Here is a 20,312-nt window from a genome sequence, read left to right as displayed (position 1 = left end):
TATTGTATAAAGATAATTTTATCAAAACAATAGTTTTAAGAAGCACACACAATACATTAAAATTCAAGTCGCTAATTTTCTGTTTTATTTAGTATTATACATGATTTAAAAGCAACAAAATTTCTATTTTAAATAACTCAATTTATAATCTAAGTAGATTAAATTCAAACTTAAATTATACTCTGCTTTTAAAATATTACCATTAATAATAATATATAATAAATAAAAAAATATCATCATTAGCAACAAGGTAATTGAAATAAATGAAATATTAACTAGTAATTGGAAGGAGGTATGATTTGAGTTGAGTTGACAAAAGGGAAACTATTGGGAAAGTAATAAATGTTGGTGTTTTATTTTTGTCTCCAAAGGAGGAAGTTTTCAAAGCATGAAATAGCAAGTAGTTACTTGTCTCTTCACTTTGCCTACTTTGTTGAACATTTATTTTACTCTTGATTAATTTCCAATGTATTTGGTCATTTTGAAATTTCAATAAATTACCATTTTAGATCAGATTGAGTATTTTGTTCAAGTTATGTGGTCGATTTCGGATCATATAATTTGGATTAGTTTAGTATCGGGTCTGACGTCCATGTGAGTTTTTATATAATTAAATTTATTTTTAAAGTCGGGTTTTAAAGTCAAGTTTGATAACAAAATCAGTTAGTCGGATAGATATTGAATCGTCAAGTAAACACTCATATTGTTTGACAACAAGAAGAGGTAGGGATACACTAACACCTAGCAAATAGTGTATTGTCTCCAAGAGATGTTAGATTTTGTGGTATTATCATACCCACGGTACAAATTTGATGAGAATAAACTTTACTGTTCCATTATCTGAGTTTTCTTTTCAAGGATTTTTATGCATAAATCAAGAAAAAGGAAAAAAAAAATACTCCTATTTTAGTGGGTGTGTGTAGGTGGGGTTATGTTTTTTGGGATCCTTTGGACAATAAAATTGATAACCTTTTAATAATTTAGAATATTCTCTAAAATATTACTCTATATTTACGTATTTAGAAGATACTTTTCTCAAATCTAAAATCAGCTCGTTTTATAAGAAACTGTTTCACCATGAGACGGAGTCCATATAATCAATTTATTAAAGTTATAAGTAATCAATTTAAAACTAAAATGTACATTAAATCAATACATAAAGATGGTCTCACTATAAATATGCCTCGTATTAGAAGTTGTGATTTAAAATTGAGGGGTATATTCTCAAAATTATCACAAAAACTTGGGTGAGACCGTCTCACTTGTGAGACGCGTCTTATTGGGCCGGCTCAATTGTATGTATTTTTTACCAATTTTACAAATTAAAATGTCAATTTCAAGAGTTAAAAGACCAATTTGAAGGCTTAAAAGATTAATTTTAAGGATTTAAAATTAACATTTTAAGTCATGAAATTTGACAATTTTAAGACTTAAAAGGTCAATTTCAATACTTAATATTGTCCTTTTTAAGTCTTATTGTCCTTTTAAGTTTTAAAATTAGTATGTCAGAATATTCTAAAAAACTTATTGTACCTGAGCCAGTTGCACGGCTAAAGCCGTCTCACATGAGAGTATCTGTAAAATTATACCTTTATAATTGGGTATGATTTGGTTTACCTTTCATTGGGTCAGTCCACAAGTTTAATTTTGGGCTAGGAAGAATTTGGGCAACTTTTGAAAATTTAGATCTGGTTATAAAGGCTATTGTGGTTTCTACTGATCTATTAACTTTCAATTGAAATTAATTCATTTAAATTTAATTTCAATTTAATAAATTGATCAAAAGTTATTGTAAGAGACCGTCTCTCTAAAAGGCGGCCCTCTCACAAGCAGATCAATAGATTCTTAAAAAATTCACTTATTGCACGTGTTTATAATATGTGAAGATGGTGATTATGGCATGTGAAGTAGGTGTTTATAATATGTGAAGTAGATGTTTATGATATGTGAAGTTGATGTTCATGATATGTAAATAGGTGTTTAATATCTTGCGAAGTATGTGTTCATAATAAGTAATGTAGGTGTTTATCTTTTTTCGTAAATATTTCACATATCATAAATACATAATTTACGTTCTACAAACACCTACTTCGCATACCATAAATTTTGTGCATACTGTAGTACTAGTAAGTAAGTGTTTTTGGTAAGTAAAGTAAATGTCTATGGCATGTCAAGTATATATGATATATCAAGCAAGTGTTTATCTATTTTCCTATTTTTTTAAAATTTGGGCATGCTCTTAAAGATGGCCTCTCAAAAAGATTCTCTTTCAACAATTGTGTTAATTCGTTAAATCTAACAGTTGTATTGGAATATATCTCAAAGAACATTCAACATCATAATTCATAAATCTCCGGATTAATAAACCCATCATATCTATTTTATATTTAGCTTATATTGTTAAATCATTAGTAAATTTATACTCTTTACGTTTCATTAAAATTGCCACATTTTTATCTTTCTAAGTAAAAGATTCTTTTAGGAAAATATACAATTTAATTGAAATGAAGTAATTTTAATATTTTATACACTAGTCACTATGAATACATTGGCATTTGCTCTTGCTTTTGAAGAAGGGACAGCAACACTCCTTTCAGCTTTTCAAAGTTTATGTTATTGCTTCCGCCCATCTGTTACAAATTTAGAATGAAATATATATATATATATTTAATATATGTTGTAAATAAATATTAATAAAAAAAACTTAATTCAGCGTGAATTAGATTTGAAATTTCTGAAGTTTTAATTTTGCATTTAAATTGTAGAAGAATATGCTTTTAGGATGGTTGTACTTATAAAAAGCCAAATATAAAAATATATTTTATGAAAAATAATTACTAATTAAATAATTATATATGTTATGTGCAACATATCTTAAAATCATAAAAAAAATTTTAGAAAATAAATTTACTTATTTATTTTCTTATTGTAAATATAAATTTTATTGTAATTTAAATAATCTTATGCAGGTTAAATCACTATAGTATTATATTTCAATTATAACGACAATAAAGTTATTAGAATTTTGAATGTCCAAAATAATTTCATTGTGAGGAAAACCTCATCATACAACATTATGTATAAATTTTAATTGATTTTCATTAAAAAATAGTAAAAAATTTAAATATGACCCTTTATTTTTTCAACTTGTCTGGTATGAGTTGGGTTTAGCATAAGACGGGTTCATATAATTTGTTTTTTCTCTAATTGAATATTTTAAAATTGTAAGTTATCATTTTAACACACTAAATATTCAAGGGTCAGGCTAATAGACGTAGTTTCATCATGAGTCTGTCTCATTTAACAATTTATATTATTTTTTTGTTTTAGTAATTTTTATATTTAACTTCAAAAAAACTTTCAACCACTAGACTAACCTATAATCCTCAAACAAAAATAATTTTTTAAAAAAATAATAATAATAAAAAATATACTCCACTTACCCAGAAATGTAAGTTGTAAAATGACCTTCCACCAAAGGATTGGAAAGAAGAAACATGAATAATAAAATGACCATTGATTTCAAGCAATAGAAGCACTTCAGATATTATTATTCTTTCCAATGTTGCTGATATTTGTATCACCATTTCTTTATCATCAATTTTACTCATACTAATTGAACAGGACGACGTCGTTTCCTTAATTATGCAATTTTTTGATTTTTCATCATCATCCTTAATTATATCACCAAAATCTCCTTGTAGGCTTGAAATTTTTGATAAAATGAGTTTCTTTTTATGAGTAAGATTTTCTACTTCCATTTGTAACTTCGGGATATACTCCAGCACTCGTGTTACCGTTGCTGGAATGCTTTGTTTTTTCTGTAACAATTTTTAATTAATTTAAACCAAATAATGTAATTAATTACTACACGAAATAATAATGTTAAAATCTTAATCGACAATAATATAATAAGATTTGTTCGACTCTATCATCTAATTAATGCTCCATCGTAAATTTCTAGGTAAAATAAAACATCATCATTTCCGATGTATTCCGCTAATAGGAGTAAAACAAAACATAATATTTAATATTTTAAGAGAAAAAATATAATCATTTGAAATTTTATTTTACTTAAATCGCTGCATATTTTCAAAATATCAAATTTTTAATCACGTATAACTTTAATTTAGAACTGCATAAAAAAAAGTGTTGAGTATAAGTAAAAAGAATAGATGAAATATTTTCACAATTAGAGAGTTTCAACAACTCACAATATCTAATTAATAAGGAGTAATTTTTTGCAAGATTTGATAGGATAATTCATGTAACCATTGCTAGAAGGTTTTATTTTATGTAATTAAATAATTTTTAAGCACGAAATAAATTAATTAAAGATAGTTGATTATTATTGTTTTAAATGATTATGATTTATTTAATCCTATCAAATAATGGTAATAAATTTATTATAAATAAATTTTATATTGAAAAATAAAACTTAAAAGTGATAAAGAAAATTTAAAATGTTATTTCACAAATAAAAAGTTATTTCAAAATCTAATAAATTAATTTTGCGCAAGATAGCTGAGGATTCTAGATATATCACATAGTAATATTTATCTAAAATTGGACAATGCAAGATTGGATAATGAAATTAATTACATACCTTTTGATGAATTGCAGGGAGCAAAGCACGTAACGAAGAATACATGTTGTTAATCTTCTTTCTTCGTTCTCTTTCACTTGCATTATGATTAAGCTTCTTGTTTATTATTGGATTATCACAATAATTAGTAGAACTTGTACCTTTTGGCGATCCACTTCGTTTAATTTGATCATGATCATGATCATGATCATGATCATTTGATTGATCTTGATTATTATGATAATTTTGATCTAATTGAGTTATTTGTGAATAATTAGAAATAAATGTACTATTATCTAAGGCAAAATTATCAAATACATGATTAGTCTCTAATTGTATGGGATAATCCCATCCCAAATTAGGGCTTAATAATGGAGACATTGCCAACATTTTTCTGGAAATATTTTTTGAAATTGGAGATTGACTTTTTTAAGGGTGTGATTAGCTTTTTCTTGGGGTTTACTTTTTTTGTTAAGGGCCAAATCAATTAAGCTCTCTATATATAGTATGAGGATGGAGAGGTTTTAAAAATACTAAGTTGTCTATTTTTTTATTACCAAGATAAGGATTATACTCTTTATAATATTTTACAGATAAGAGGAGAGTGAAAATTAATTAAGAGTAAAAAGTTGACGCTACATACATTTTAAAAAATCTATTTTAATTTATTATACATAATTTTTTATATATAATTGGTACAATTCACAACTTAACATATCTGCTTATGACCGATATAGCATATATGCTGTCCAATTTGTAAATAAGAAGTAAATTATTATGCTACTTGACTCTAGGTAAATCTAGTCATCTTCAATATTATCATGGGATAAGAATATGTATTACACACATTTTTATATATGAGACTGTTTCTCCTTGATACGCGTTTTATACATGATTTGAATAACCTAACTAATTAGTACAAATTATTTAGTATATGAATTCTTTACTATGAGATTGTCTTATCAAGAGACAGTCTCTTACAAAGTAGCTTAATGTATTAACTTTGTATTAATCATATACATGTATATTTAAAATATTAGTCCAATTGGTAACGTGCATGTCCTGTGTATGCTCGTGCCCTATTATTTTATGCTTACTCATCATTAAATAAGATAAGATCTAATTTACTTTCTAGCATTTACGACCCGTTTGGTTAGTGATACTAAATGGTGGTAATATGAATAATTTATATTTATAGTGTAAAATTTCATCAAAAGTTCCATATCATTCCTATGGTAATGAAACTTTGATTACAAAAAATATTTTGTTTATAAATTTATATTACCACCTAATACCACCTCTTCCAATGGTAATGCATTTATGAAGAAAATGAGATGATTAGAGTTGGACAAGCATGGCCATCAAGATAGCCAAGAGATTTTTCAACTAAAATTACACTAGTTTCATTCTCATTACCACCGTTTATTATTAACTACCAAATGGGCCGCTAGTGTCATTATCGAATATTTGAGGCTATAGTTGTTCATCCAAAATTATTTTTAATTTATGACGTGTTTAATTATTTGTTTAATATTAAAGTAATATGAAGTTATGGTATTATTATAAAATTAACGTCAAATAGAAGACGTTGAAGGATAAATAATTTGAATCATGATCATATCCACCATTAAGAATCATTCTACAAGAAATTTGCTAAAAATAATTTAATTTACGGAATCACGGTTTGATTTGAATTGTTGAAACTGAAACCGATTCAATTCAGTTAGATGTTTTAATTCAAAATTTTGGTTTTGATTTAAAGTGAAAATCAAACTTCAATTTTAACTAAATCAACGATATTAAACGTATTTGTACTGGAAGTTAAACTAGGTTTATAATAAAAATGTAATAACTTAAATGGTAAAATATAACGACAAGAAGTTAATATAATCACAAATTATTCCGAGAGAAGGTTTTTTTAAAGATTATCTTTAATTGGACCGGCTTATTATATATTTTTTAAAATATTATATGTAGGCATTACAATGATGTAAGTAAACATTTAAGATATTGAAAGTAGGCATTAAAGATACGGTAATTAAGCATTAAAGATAATGTAAGTGTGCATTAAGAGTACGGTAAGTAGACATTAATCTTTAATGGACTGGGCTTGAGATACATCTCTTATAGAGACGGTCTCTCAAAAGACTAGCTGTAATATATTAAATGAATTTAGTGGCGGAGCCACGTTGGAGCCCACGGGATCATGTGACCTTAGACGTTTTTATAAAAAAATTCAAAGTAGACTCTTTTATTGGTAAGAGTAAGAGTGTAAATTAATACTAAAATCTTTTGATGATAAATACTCTCTCATTTTAGTAATTTTGTCTTATTTATTTATTTTATCTAATTTTTTTAGTTAGGTCAGTTGATTTATTTTGTTTCATTTCCTTTTATGGTATATCGTATTTAAAATTTTAGCAAGTAAGGGTAAAATAGTTGTTAATTTTATAAATAAAACTCTATAGAAATTTCTTTCATTAGTTAATGTCCTCTAAGACTCTGAACCTTGAATCTAGCACTTTATGAATTAATGATACCCCATGTTGAAGTCTGTACACACTAGTGTACTACTAAAAGTCTAAAACTAAAAGTCATTAAATTAATGCACTTTTTCTTATTATAAAAAGTTTTAAAAATAAACAATAAAGACAACTTATTGATCTCTAAGAATAATGATAAATTATAGAAATAATAATAAAATATTCTCATTATTCAAATACTTCTATATCTACTTTCTATTATGATAATTATTTTTCAAAGTACAATTTGACATTTAATAGAAGTATAAAATATTATAATCATGATAATTTAAATACAAAAAGATTCTTTTGGACACCAATGATCTCAACATTATTCGAGTTTGCTACATAGTGGGATGCATGCATTCTAGGTTGCTTACTTCTTTTTCTAATTTCTAATTTTTTTATTATTTTTATTTTTATATATTACAAAAAAGGATTTAAGGGCACTAAATTAAATTAAGGGCATGTAAACCGCGCGTGCCATGGTGTAGTATAGAGTACACTGAAACGAACTTATCCTACTTGGCCTACCGCAGGGCTCGTGCCTCCCTAACAGTACTATTATTTATATTTTTTTTTAATTTTCAATTAATCATATGAATTTAAATTCTTTAAAATTGCCGATGCTCACGAAGTCGGAAATAGTTATTGATTTTGATTAAGAAATTACTATAGCCCTCTAAATTACTTAATAGTATGGGTGTAATTTGGAAATATTAATTTCATTTAAAAATATAGATTTGACTAAAATTTAGTGTTTGATAAATAAAAAAGAATTTAAATTTGGATTTGAGTTAAATCCACAATTGTTATAAAAGTGGTTAAAGATCAGAATTTGAAAATGACTTCTCAAAATTTTTCATTAATAATTTTTCATAATTAAAATACACAATTTAAAATGAAATATTTATTCTTAAATACAACCAGCATTCCGATGCTCACCGCTAGAAATTGCCTGTAGTGAACTTTGCAATAGACTTGTGAGTTATGAGTTGTGACAAGAAAGTGGTTAAAGACAAAGGAAATAGTGACATTCCAAAATTTTGTCCATTCAATTATATGTCATCATGTAAATTAGAAGTAACGATTCTGGTCTAATAACATTAGGTTAGTTAAGATAATTTATGGCTATGATTACATACCAAGCTATTGTAAGTTATCAAGTTTTAAATTTCGTGATAAAAGATATTTAGAAATTTAGTAATACACCAAGGTGAATTGGAGTGAAGTAAACGACAATAGATTTAGATGTAGCCTTGTTTAATGTTTTAACTGTTTTAACTTACACTATTTAACAAGTTATATCTTTGAAACTGTTAATAACTAAGTATATTTGTTAAGTTATTTAAGATTGTAAGACAACATTGTCTTAGATTCAAACCTTATTATCAATGTTTTTAAAAATAATATTTAATACATTAATATTATTTAATGCTAATCAAAGTCATCTTTAATAAAGACAGAGCAGTGCTCAAAGTATTTCCACGAAGTGAAGGTCCAAAGAATTAAGAGTAAAGGTTTTATAGAGACAAACTTTACCCTACAATTAGGAGTCGTACAAACATGTAACCTTTTTTGTCACACAATGACACATGAACTATACCTTCTAGATGAGTTACATGCATGTTTATAGCTTAATAACGTACAAATATTGGGTAATCAAACTATTAAATGCTATTTGGTTGAAAAAATTTAATGTCATGAAATTAACTAATATACAATAAGTTGTTTACACCAATAAGTTTAAGATTAACTGATCAAATCTGTTTATAAATTATTTAGTCAAATATCAAGAAATCAATTCAATGAAAAGTTTAAAATGATAATTATAGCCCCAGGATATATCATGTACTATACTCCCCCTCATAAAAGAAGTTTTTAGACTGCAGTTGTGGATGCAACACATGTCTTCCTTTACTATAAATAAGTGGTAAAATAGCGATGGCAAAAAGGCGACTTGAAGCTACTCATCGCGCTATCGCCTTTTGAAATCTGGAAGTTGGAGAAGAATGGGTGACGGAAATAGATTGTCGCTAGGTGATGAATCAAGATGGCGACGGAATGGCGATGAACTACTCTCGTCGTCTGTATCTGCAACACTCAATTTCTTTTTAAATTTAAAATGCGATGACTGGAGTTCATAGCCAGCTCGTCGCCATTTTAAAATTTTTAAAAACACCTGGCGACGGGCAGGCTAGGAGAAAATTCTGCTCGCCCCAGAAAAAGCTGATCAACTATGTTGCTCTTGTCAAATTCGAGTCAGTTGTGCTGATTTCCCACACGCGGGCGACGGACAGGCTACCATATTATGATCGTCGCCAGTGCCCAAATGTCAAACACTCTGAATTGTTTCTTTTCCAAGGCACTTGGCGATGGCACGACTACCACCATAGGGTTGTCGCCCACCTCCAGTCTATTTTAAGTGCTCTGTCCTTCTCTATTCTTCTCCCTCTAAATTTCTTCACTCTTTCACAAAATTTCTCCACACTCATTAAACTTAAGTTGTAGTCGTATAGAAGACCAAAGCTTTCTTCAATCTTAAACCCCAAACCAAAATCAAAAACACCCAAATATCAAAAATACCATAACTATTCCTACTCTAATTCTTCATCTTCAAGCACTATTACTAGAAACAACAGTAGCAATTTTTCTTCTTTTCATGATCAATATGGTCATTATTCTAGGAACTCCACTTTCTCACCATATATGGATACTACCACTTCCTCTTCTTCTTCCTCTAACGTTCCAGCTTCAATTATGGTTGATGGGTTAAGTCGGGTCGGGTCTTAAGTCGGTTGCTGTTCAAAAGGATTCAAATGGCCCATATGTAGATTTCAGGCAGTCCATGCTTCAAATTATTGTAGAAAATGAGATATATACTAAAGATGATCTTAAGCAACTCTTAAACTGTTTCTTGAAGCTAAATTGTCCTTCTCTTTATGGGACTATTATTCGGGTTTTTACTGAGATTTGGAATAGTTTCTTCTTCTAGTTCCCTAAACTTTTATATGACTTTGTAACATAAACTTTTATTTTATACTCCCTCCGATCTTATGAATTAGTCCCATTTGCTTGGGCACGGATATTAAGAATTGTGTGGGGTCCATTAAAAAGGGTAAATAGTAAAGGGTAAGTAGTGAAGGATAAGTAGTGAAGGGTAGTTGGATAAGTAAGGTATATAGGGGTATATTCGTAATTACTTGTGTGAAGTAAGGGTATTTAAGTAAAAAAGGATTGCCAAAAATAAAAATGGGACTAATTCAAAGGTTTTGCCAAATAAGGAAATGAGACTAATTCATAAGATCGGAGGGAGTATATAGTATGTATTTTTTGTTATAATTTTAGTATTATGATGTTATATATATATATATGCACGAAAAAAAAGCAAAAAAAAATACAAAATCTAAAATATAGTGGCGAGGGGCTGGCGAGGGGTTGTGTTGGTCACCAAGTTCTGAAGAAAGAGGTGAGGGGTTGGCGACAGGATATGTTGGTCGCCATTCTCTCACCATTTTAGGCCATTCTCTCACATGAAAAATGGCGAGAAAATAGCGTCCACTTTTATTTAAGCGACCACCAAAAAGGCGTTCGCCTTAGGACTGTCGTTAGCCCGTTGCCCGGTCCACTTTTTGACCATTTAGCTATCAAATGGCGATGAAATGGTTTGTCTCCATTTTATTATTTTTTTGTAGTGCTTATACAAAGTGTTTAATATTGAATTTGACATAATGAGGGATGAAAGAAATTTAAACTCGTGACATAGGCTTCGAGTATTAATATGTTAACTAAGAGTGATGGTAGAAGCCCTATAATGTTTTATATACTCTATTATTTAATTAGTCATTTTAATCAACTATCAACTATTTGTCTAACTCTCCACACTAAATCTCACTTTGAATAGTAGTGTCAAGAAACAGCAATATCAGAAGCAAACACATAAATTTCTAAATCAATTGAATTCACATTATGGCCAACCCAAATTCTATAAAATTGTAATTGAATTCAATTATACCCGATTTCAAAAATGTAACTAATGCAGTTAGCATTACATTCATCTCCAGGTTGATCATGTATTAAACTTAATACCAAAGTATATATGATCAAGAATCGAATCTTGTCAAGTTGGAGTAAATAGTACTCCCTCCGAACCATTTTAGTTGTCCCATTTCCTTATTTGGCAAAGTCATTTTAGTTGTCACATTTCTATTTTTGTCAATCTTTTTTTACCTAAATATCCTTAGTTCACACATGTAATTACGAATATAACCCCATATACCTTACTTACCCAACTACCCTTCACTACTTACCCTTCACTATTTACTCTTTTTAATGGACCCCACACTATCCTTAATAACCGTGCCCAAGCAAATGGGACAACTAAATTGGTTCGGAGAGAGTATAATATAAAAATATATAAGCAAAGCTTGACTGTAATCCATATATCCCGGCGGTCATCTCTTAAGTTTTAGGGCCCTATGTATTAATTTTATCTTAAAAACTTTTAGAATTCAAGAAAATAAAAAAAAAATACTAGTATATGATAAAATTTCTCTATCTATTAAAAATATTAATATTTAATTTTTTATTAGTTTATTACTCTCGTATAAAATAACATATATCTGCTCGAGATAATTGAAATAATAAATCAAATAAGTACAAAAATGGATTTTTGGGGCTCATTGATAACGGAGCCTTATGTTGTAGACCGCACATGCTAATTGATGGTCATGTCGCACGTACAAATTAGGATGAGGGTGCGGGTAGGTTGAATGAGGCGGACCAAACCCTTTATCAAAAGTGATAATAAAAGAGATTATTGATAATAAATCAATTCAACTGATCAAATGCAGGCATAATCAGCAATCAGCATCAGTAATAATAGGAAGTTTTGGTGATGATAAGCACAAGGCAAAATGCAACAAAATCACCATTATTACGACGGGAAGGAAGAGCAGCAGTGACGGCGGCGGCGGCAACGTCGGCGGTAACATTTGAGGCAAAACAAGCAAACACAAAGCTGTTATCATCATGCCCATAATCGATCTATATCCACTCTTAACGTATATATTGTGTTTCATCTTCATATATAGACTAATAAATATACAATATAATTATATAACAATAATATATGAACAAGATATAAATATAAATGATTAAAGATGTGGAAATGATATAACGTTTTTAATGACTAAGCTAAAGAGGAGTTTGTTGGGTATATTTATATGGAAAGCTGGTTTAGAATGAAGGAGGATTATATAGTCATTTGGGCTGAATTTAGAACACTTTTATAGATTGTGAAATAGGCGATAAAGTTACAAAATAAAAATTAAGGGGTTGAAAAAATATATCCCAAAGTGAACTAGAGGCTAGGTCGGGTTCACCTTGCATTGTCGGCATGTATATTGAACCAATTCGAACGTGATTTTTTTATTATACACTTATATTAAATAATTCAATATTAATAGTATTTTTAACTAAATAACTCGAGCTATGTTTAAACAAGTAACAACTTATCATGTATAAGATTGTTTCACCATGAGACAGACTTATACAATTAATTATTAATACTTTGAAATTGTAATTAATCACTTTAACATACTAACTATACATAATCTAGTCCAATAGATATGGTCTTACTATAAGACGATCTCATTTAAGAATTTGTAAAGTTAAGATTTTAGGTTTATAACCTTGTATGTGATGGGGTCCACATGAAATAAAGGTGAAGAAAAAATGTGGGGGAAATGTAGTGCTGTAATGTGGACCAAATGTTGATCAAATTGTGTTGAGATTTCTTTTCGTTGTTTGTTGTCTGCTATAAAATAAGATGTCTTGATACAAGTAACCAATAATGCATGTGTGTTACGACATGGGTTTTGGTTGACTCATATCATGCATTACATGCGTCTTGGACGGTCTTTGTATTGTGCATTCCTAATATTACTACTTTCTTTTTTCAACATGTTTTGGGTTGCACGAAATTACCTTGAATTGGTGGCGGTTTTTCATGTATTGTTACGTTCAAGGTTATATGTACCATGTAAGATAGTTGTGCGACTATTAGATCTTTAGTAAATTTAAGTATTGACAATTAATTATTTGTTAGAGAAAAAGTGGGTCAACAAGTCAAAAGCTAACCAAAAAGCTAGCTGGAGCAGCTTTTCATTTTGGCTTAAAAGACAACTTTTCAGCTGCTTTAAAAGTCATTTACTAAACACATTTTTTGGCTGTTTGACCAACTAACAAGCTAAAAGTCAAAAGCCAAAAACCAAAAGCCAACTAAAAAGCTAAGCAAAAAGCTAAGAACTCATGGTAATTAATGAACGTTGACTTGCATATATACTCACTTGATGAGGTTTACTATATTCCAAAACCATATGAATCATGATATTAGAAGGATTATCTACCAAACATTATATGCAAGTTCACAATCCACTATTTTAGTGATGTGAGATCTTTCTCACATGTGAATTACTTTCAACATTATCTAAGTATCAACCTAGTTGTAATTGTTGTATAATATTGTAATTTGTTATAAATTTACCTATTTATGCAGCTATGTAACTATTAGGTAAACATAACGATTTTGTTAGCTGTTGGAATATAATTTGTTGAGAAAAATGTAAAGATAACTTAAATTGTTGTTACTGATTTTGAAATGCTATAAGTTATATCGTTATGAAAATTAAATAAGTAATTTATTTGTATCCCTTAATACTTCATAAACTTGTTATATTTTATCCGAGTGACTCAGGGAGCACTAAAATACAAATCATAAATATCTTTTTATAAGATTCATACAAACAATTATTTAGTGTACATGTTCTTACAATCGGAATTACATTTATGTTTTCAAAATGAAAAATGAAAAAAGGACACTATTTATGGATTAGTGCCTTGCTTGTTGGAGTAAACTTTTCAAGAAAAATCCATGTATATGATGTAACTTTATGTTTTTTACAAAATCATATATCATTTCAAATGAAAATGAGGTGCATGTAACTTGTGGGTTTAATATTATTTTTTATCAAGCAAAGAATATTCTGTTTTGTGATTTTCCAAATTAGGTAAGTACGTTATAGGGTGGGGTAAAATACACATGAAATTTCCAAGCCTTGTTTATTTAATTTTTTTTTCATAATTTACAGTCTAATTAAAAAATATATATTAATTCTGATTTATTCACTTACATTCAAGTACACTTTTATACATTTAATTTATTAATTTAATCATTGATATAATCTAATTACGTGCATTAACAATTATAAAATTAACTGAAAATCAATTCAATTTGAATTGATCAATTTAAATTGAGACGATTCAAATAAAATCTCATATAAATATGTTATTTTAATTTTTAGATTAACCACAGAAAAAAGAGAATTTGGTGAAAAGTGAATTGACAAATTCAAAATGGGTGCAAGTAATTAAAATAAGAGGAAGTACATATTTTACCATTTGAGTAATTCTTTAAATAATTCATTTATTTTAGAAAATTAAAATTAAAAGATCGTATATTTTTCCTCCGTGATATAATAAATATCTCATATTTGAATTAATATATAAAAAACCCACATTTATTTTATTGATGCATAGTAATTATTGATCATAAATAAAAAGAGGGTTGCCATGAGCAAGAAATACTTCTTAATCCGGTCCAATAATATTATTTACCTTTGGTACAGTGATTAAGAAATTGAGTATAACCATTTAGGTTAGAGTAGTAAAATATTTAGAAATAAAAAAGATAATATAAAAAGTAAAATTATAGTATAATATCTAAAAATGAAAATTAGAAAAATTTAATGACACATATTAAAATAAAATAAGACAAATTAATTAAATGGAACAAAAAAGTATTGATGATTATTATGTTAGATTGTTACGTTGATTATTTTACAATAATAAAGGGCGTGGCTGCATTCATTTAACCTAATTAACTTTGTTTAACTTAAACCTACTTAATTGACCTCAAACTTCTTATGTCACCTCCCTATTTATTCATTCTAGGTCTTTTTTGATTTTACGGTTTCGTGCCCTCTTATTAACTTTTTAAGTTCAGTCACATTTGAAAATTGAATTTTATATAAGATGAAGTATGTATTATTTTTTTATAACATTTTCAATTTATTATCGTTGCGTTTTTATTTTTCTCGATTCATCTTATGTTCAAACAAAATAAAGTCTAATTACTCCCATCCACTCTATAAATTTCGGTAATTATTTATAATAAATATTTCTAAATCAGAAGACAGTTACATCATCAAACTCATAAAAAGCTTAAGTGTCGACTATTCATTGCAAAAATTTCCTTCCAACATTTTACTTAAATTATAAGTAACATACGTTTTGTCAACATTTAAATATGACTATCTCTTTGTAAGTTAATTATATTATTTATTTAAAATTTGGTATTTTTTGTTTGAATTTAAATTTTATTGAAATTATTATGTTTTCTATAATATATTTTTACACGTGTTATTAATAGTTACAAAATTTAATATTGGAAAAATATATTTATTTGTAGCAAAAAATGGGGTGTCTTTAAATCCATAATTATTACTCCTATATATTGTCTAAGTAGTAAGTACGAATCATTTTCTCTTTTTCAGAATAAAAAAATAATATATATATATATATATATATATATATATATATATATATATATATATATATATATATATATATTGAAATATTCCGTGAACTAAATTTTCAAAATTAATTATTAAATAAAAAGAATACAACGCATACAGCTTTGTGAAGTGAAAGAATATACTCCTAATGTTATTAATTTCTTCAAATTAATTTTGTAATACATATAAATATGACGAAAAAAAAATAAAGTTGTGCATTGCATAGTACTATATCTAAAAGGATTAATCTCCTTCTCATATCCTAATCATCCTCACATTACCCGAATTTGTCAAGTCTAATCCTTTCATATATAGTTAGACGTTAGTCAACTTACATGTTCCACCATCTTTTTCCATTTTCTTATGAAAAATACAATTCAAAATATTTAAATTAGTATATTGTTAACTAGTTAGTCAATAACTAATCAACTTGTTCATATCATCTTCACTTTTTCTAGAATTCATCTTATTAAAAATCATTTTCATGAGAAAAGTATGCTACAATATAAATCTTAATTGTTTTCCTAATTGTTTGATTGAAGTTGTGTGAAAAAAAAATTATTTATTAAACCCTTTGTTCTTTTTTATTCTTCTCGTTTACTTTTGGCACAGTTTTCAAGGCAAATTTTAATATCTCTAAATACGCATCATAAAAAGTTATAAAAAATATATAATAAAAAAGTATATATCAAGATGAATCTTGTTGTTAATGGTGACTCAATCTAGTAAGTTACCATTGTTGAAGATGATGAACAGTAGCAAACGCCGAATTGGCGTCGGTGTGGCCAATGTTGAAGAGGACTCGGCGTGGTATGCTGTTCTTGAAGCAAATTTCCAGAGACTAACGTCGAGTCGGCGTCCGTGGTGTTTGGAAGACAGCCGACTCGGCTGTGATGGCTGCCAAAATGCATTTATTCCAGAAGAAGAAGCCGACTCGGCGGCAATACGGGATAGAGAAAAGCTGAGTCGGCTGCGGTTACATTTTGTGCGAGGAGCAGTTTTCAATTTCCTTTGGCCGGTTATTTTGTGATACTTGGTACCCAAGTGTTTTGTATTTATGTTTTATTATAAATACTTCGTTTTATTAGTACTAGGGCTAATGATTCACAAATTGAGAGAGATCACAAGAGAGCCATTATAATTTGTGAGTGTGATTGCAATTCATCTTGTAAATTCTTTGCGATCATAGTGAAATTATTTGATCTCGGTGCCGGTGGACGTAGCTATCACATTGATAGTAAAACACGTTAAATCTTTTGTGTCATTTTCTTATAGTTTGCATTGAATATCTTATTGTTTCATTATTGTTTATCGACCTTACTTCCGCTGTCGCACAAAAAATCTAACGAGATGTCACATGAATACATTTTATCTTATATATATATATATATATATATATATATATATATATATATATATATATATATATATATATATATATATATATATATATATCAAAAACCTTAAATAAATTCCTCATTCCTTAAAGTGAAATATTCTAAACGGAAAGAACATTAAAGAACAGAGGGAGTACCACCAACATATATATGGAGGTAGAGGTGTTCATTTGGATTATTGAGTTGATTTTGAGTCGGGTATATATTTCGGGTTGGTAAAATTGAATCTTTTATTTACATGGTTTTTATGTAATTTTAGATTCAGTTTGAAGTAGGATCAAAGACAAATCCAATTACATATTTAGGTAAATATCAAATCGTTATGTTTATTTTGATTGAACACCTAACGTGGAGCCCAATTTAACTTTAAAACAAATAGACCATCTCATGATTTTATTCCCCAAAAACTCATAGAATCAATGACCAATTGTAAACATGGTTAATCGGGGTACTCAAATTTCAATTTTATTCTTCACACGTTTTAGTTTAGCACGTTACTTTAAATTTAAAATATTTTTATTTTAGCTAGTATTCTCATTATTTTCTTTAATTATTTTCAACATATTTTTTTTTATTTCTTCACTTTAATCATATCTACAACAATTTAATTGTCTTTACAAATTTCTTAATACTTTCAATTGTTAATATTATTGTTATGAAGTTAATAAAAAAGATGTACGCCAATATTTTGAGTATATTTGACACAAAAGACAATCATACAAATCTAGTTACATACATTGCACCAAGTTAAGTAATAAGCCTAGCAATTAGTTCTAGACATGGAGTATGATTATATTAGAGATGACATAAAGAAAAAAATTGAACGTGATATGCTTGGTGAAGAAGAGACGCCATTGTTCGAAAAAGGTGTACTAGATGTTTGTTAATGTCCCAAACAAACCATTATAATTATATTAGTAGAAATGTAACAAGATTTTCAACATATGAGGTAGTACTAATATTTACGTCTCTTGACTTTGCCCTAGCATAGCCGGTTCATGTGTGGGTATTTTTCTAAGTGTTCGATATTGTTAAGCTATGTATGAGGTTTGGTTTTGAAAATAAAAGGGTTATTTAAGTAATGGAGGAAAATGTCGAAGATTTACTGGCAGAGAAAAAGTGGAGCCAACTTCTCTTGAAGAGCCTTTAAAAAAAAGTCAAGTTTACTTTTATTTGGCCTACTAAAAGTTGACTCGACTTATATTTGCAAGGACAAATTTTAAAAGGGTTAAGGTTTTATAACATTTGAGAAATTAATCATTTAAAACGAGTGAATTAAAAAAATTATTAGTACAATAATGTGCTTGAATTTAAATATATCATCAAGTTGGGTTTAAGTGCTAATAGATATACATAATATAATGATTCTCAATTTAATTCTTCCTCTCCTTTCCATTTCATTTTGGTCCATAAACTAAGCCCTTGTTTTTTTTAGTCACTCAAAAGAATAAGGCAAACAATCTAATCTTTCCTTCTTCACCTTCGAACCAGAGACCCAAAAAGGAAAGCAGATTAAACCCTTCCTTCTCCTGATAATCGAAATTTAGGGCAAACTAAATTTCATTCATCTCCTAGCTTGAGTACTCACAAGATTCATTGCAAGCTTCATCTCCTTGCCATCATTTTCGAGTGAACCAAAACTCCATGAGTGTGCTATTTTTCTTGATTGATTATTGGTGTAAACAAAATTAAGGTTTGAATCTCTCAATTTCTATGTGTTATTTTACTCCATTCTTCTCTCATTCTTCTGATTTTCCTCTCAAGAATCGAACCCTAGCCCATCTTTGATTGGATTTTCAATTTACATCAACATTTTGTGGTTATTTTTCTCCATTGAAGGAGAATTCATAAAGCAGCAGTCGAATCCCTCTTTCCAAGACCTTAAAATTCTGCCGAATGGGGGAAAACAAATGAGGTTTGGTTCTGTTTGATTAGGCATCGAGGTTCAAGCTGGAAATTTGTTTTCGAATCTTATTTTTTGTTCGTTCCTTGCTGCTGTCAAACAGAAGGTAAATCCTTCCTGATTCCTTTTTGCTTTTCCTTACCATGTATTAAACCCTAAATTTTGATAAATCTTGGAAATTTATGAGTTAATTAGATGAGTTCTTAATTGAGAAACTTCATTGTAGGTTTGTAGTTTAGCATCGAATGCTCTTTCGTGATGTTGTGATTTGTTATGCTTTAGGAGGCGATATCATTGAGGATCCTTTCTAGTGATCGCAGAGAACCAGACTTAGCTCCTTGAAGCGTCTTTGGTGATTGTTGAGTAGTAACAGTCCCTTAAAGGGGTCTGATCAGACTATATTTCTTGAAAATAATTTTATTGAAACTATTTGGAAATTAAAATTTGTTGAGACAAATGTTGTGTGACCGCTTATGTTGATATTATGATTGGTCAATGGTTCGGGCTTGCGAGCTGGTCATTGACGGAGTTGAGGGACATTGCCGAGGCGAGATGTCATTTGGATATTGACTAGCTTCACTTGAGAGCGACATGGCCTTAGAGCTATGGGGCACCTTCAAACTAGACTCCCTGTGCGCACATAGATTTAGGAAACTAATGTTCTTTTAAACCTATGATTTGAATTATTGTGTTTTGTTGTTTTGGATTGTTACTTCTCATTCTGTTCAACCTGACTCCCTGTTGTTTCCATCTTTTAGATTGTTTACAAATCGGAACCGGTCGGAAATGATGGGCTAGTGGTGATGATTAGAGTTACATGGATGATATATTGAGCCGAGTTCATGAGAATTTGTAGTATTGTATTAGGTTTTTGATAAATGTATATTAGACTTGGTTGTGTTGGTTATATTGGACTTTTAGAATAACTTTTATGATTACTTTGTATTTTAGTTAGATGTTTGGTTTGAGAATTAGTTGAGTTAGTTACGTTAAAGAACTGGTGACTCTTTTGCTCAAGTTTTAGAAGTGTGATTTTAATTTCTTGGAAAATAATCCCCGTGATAACCCTATTTACTTAGTCAACGATAAGTCGGGTTGTTACATGTTTTGTTTTCTCAGCATATTGTACTTGTTTGTGAGTATATGATCTATAAATACCTCATAATACACGTACGTCGTTATGTAATTCTCATTATAAGTAATTCTATCTCAATTGTAATCCTAAACTTTTAAGCCCTAAATACCTAGTTCTATTCTTCAATATTAGAA

At 28.6% G+C, this 20,312-nt stretch overlaps 1 protein-coding gene, 1 long non-coding RNA gene and 1 pseudogene across 3 annotated transcripts; 2 read left to right on the top strand and 1 right to left on the bottom strand.

Moving 5' to 3' along the window:
* Positions 1–2,537: 2,537 nt before the first annotated feature.
* LOC130826141 (transcription factor bHLH101-like) lies at positions 2,538–4,975 on the bottom strand. Its single transcript, XM_057691688.1, has 3 exons — positions 4,607–4,975; positions 3,444–3,821; positions 2,538–2,630 (listed from the first exon to the last, which is right to left on the bottom strand). The coding sequence occupies exons 1-3, from the start codon at positions 4,973–4,975 to the stop codon at positions 2,538–2,540; spliced, it is 840 nt and encodes a 279-aa protein (XP_057547671.1).
* A 4,262-nt stretch (positions 4,976–9,237) lies between these two features.
* On the top strand, positions 9,238–10,102 carry LOC130825909 (transcription repressor OFP1-like; annotated as a pseudogene).
* An 8,417-nt stretch (positions 10,103–18,519) lies between these two features.
* Positions 18,520–20,146, top strand: LOC130826140 (uncharacterized). Of its 2 annotated transcripts, none has more exons than XR_009047024.1 (2): positions 18,520–19,149; positions 19,326–20,146. It is a non-coding gene; the product is annotated as an uncharacterized LOC130826140 (long non-coding RNA). The 2 variants fall into 2 exon arrangements; XR_009047025.1 differs by having other exon boundaries at positions 19,270–20,146.
* Positions 20,147–20,312: the final 166 nt, after the last annotated feature.

Source organism: Amaranthus tricolor, chromosome 10, assembly GCF_026212465.1.
Source record: "Amaranthus tricolor cultivar Red isolate AtriRed21 chromosome 10, ASM2621246v1, whole genome shotgun sequence".
NCBI classification, from domain to species: Eukaryota; Viridiplantae; Streptophyta; class Magnoliopsida; order Caryophyllales; family Amaranthaceae; genus Amaranthus; species Amaranthus tricolor.
Note: the sequence above shows the minus strand (reverse complement) of the source record. Positions and strands in the feature narration are given on the sequence as shown.

Coding starts and splice junctions, on each gene's coding strand:
- LOC130826141 (XM_057691688.1), bottom strand. CDS start 4,975: ATGTTGGCAATGTCTCCATTATTAAGCCCTAATTTGGGATGGGATTAT. Junction 3,822..4,606: donor TCCCTGCAATTCATCAAAAG/GTATGTAATTAA, acceptor AAATTGTTACAG/AAAAAACAAAGCATTCCAGC. Junction 2,631..3,443: donor TTTACAACTTACATTTCTGG/GTAAGTGGAGTA, acceptor AATTTGTAACAG/ATGGGCGGAAGCAATAACAT.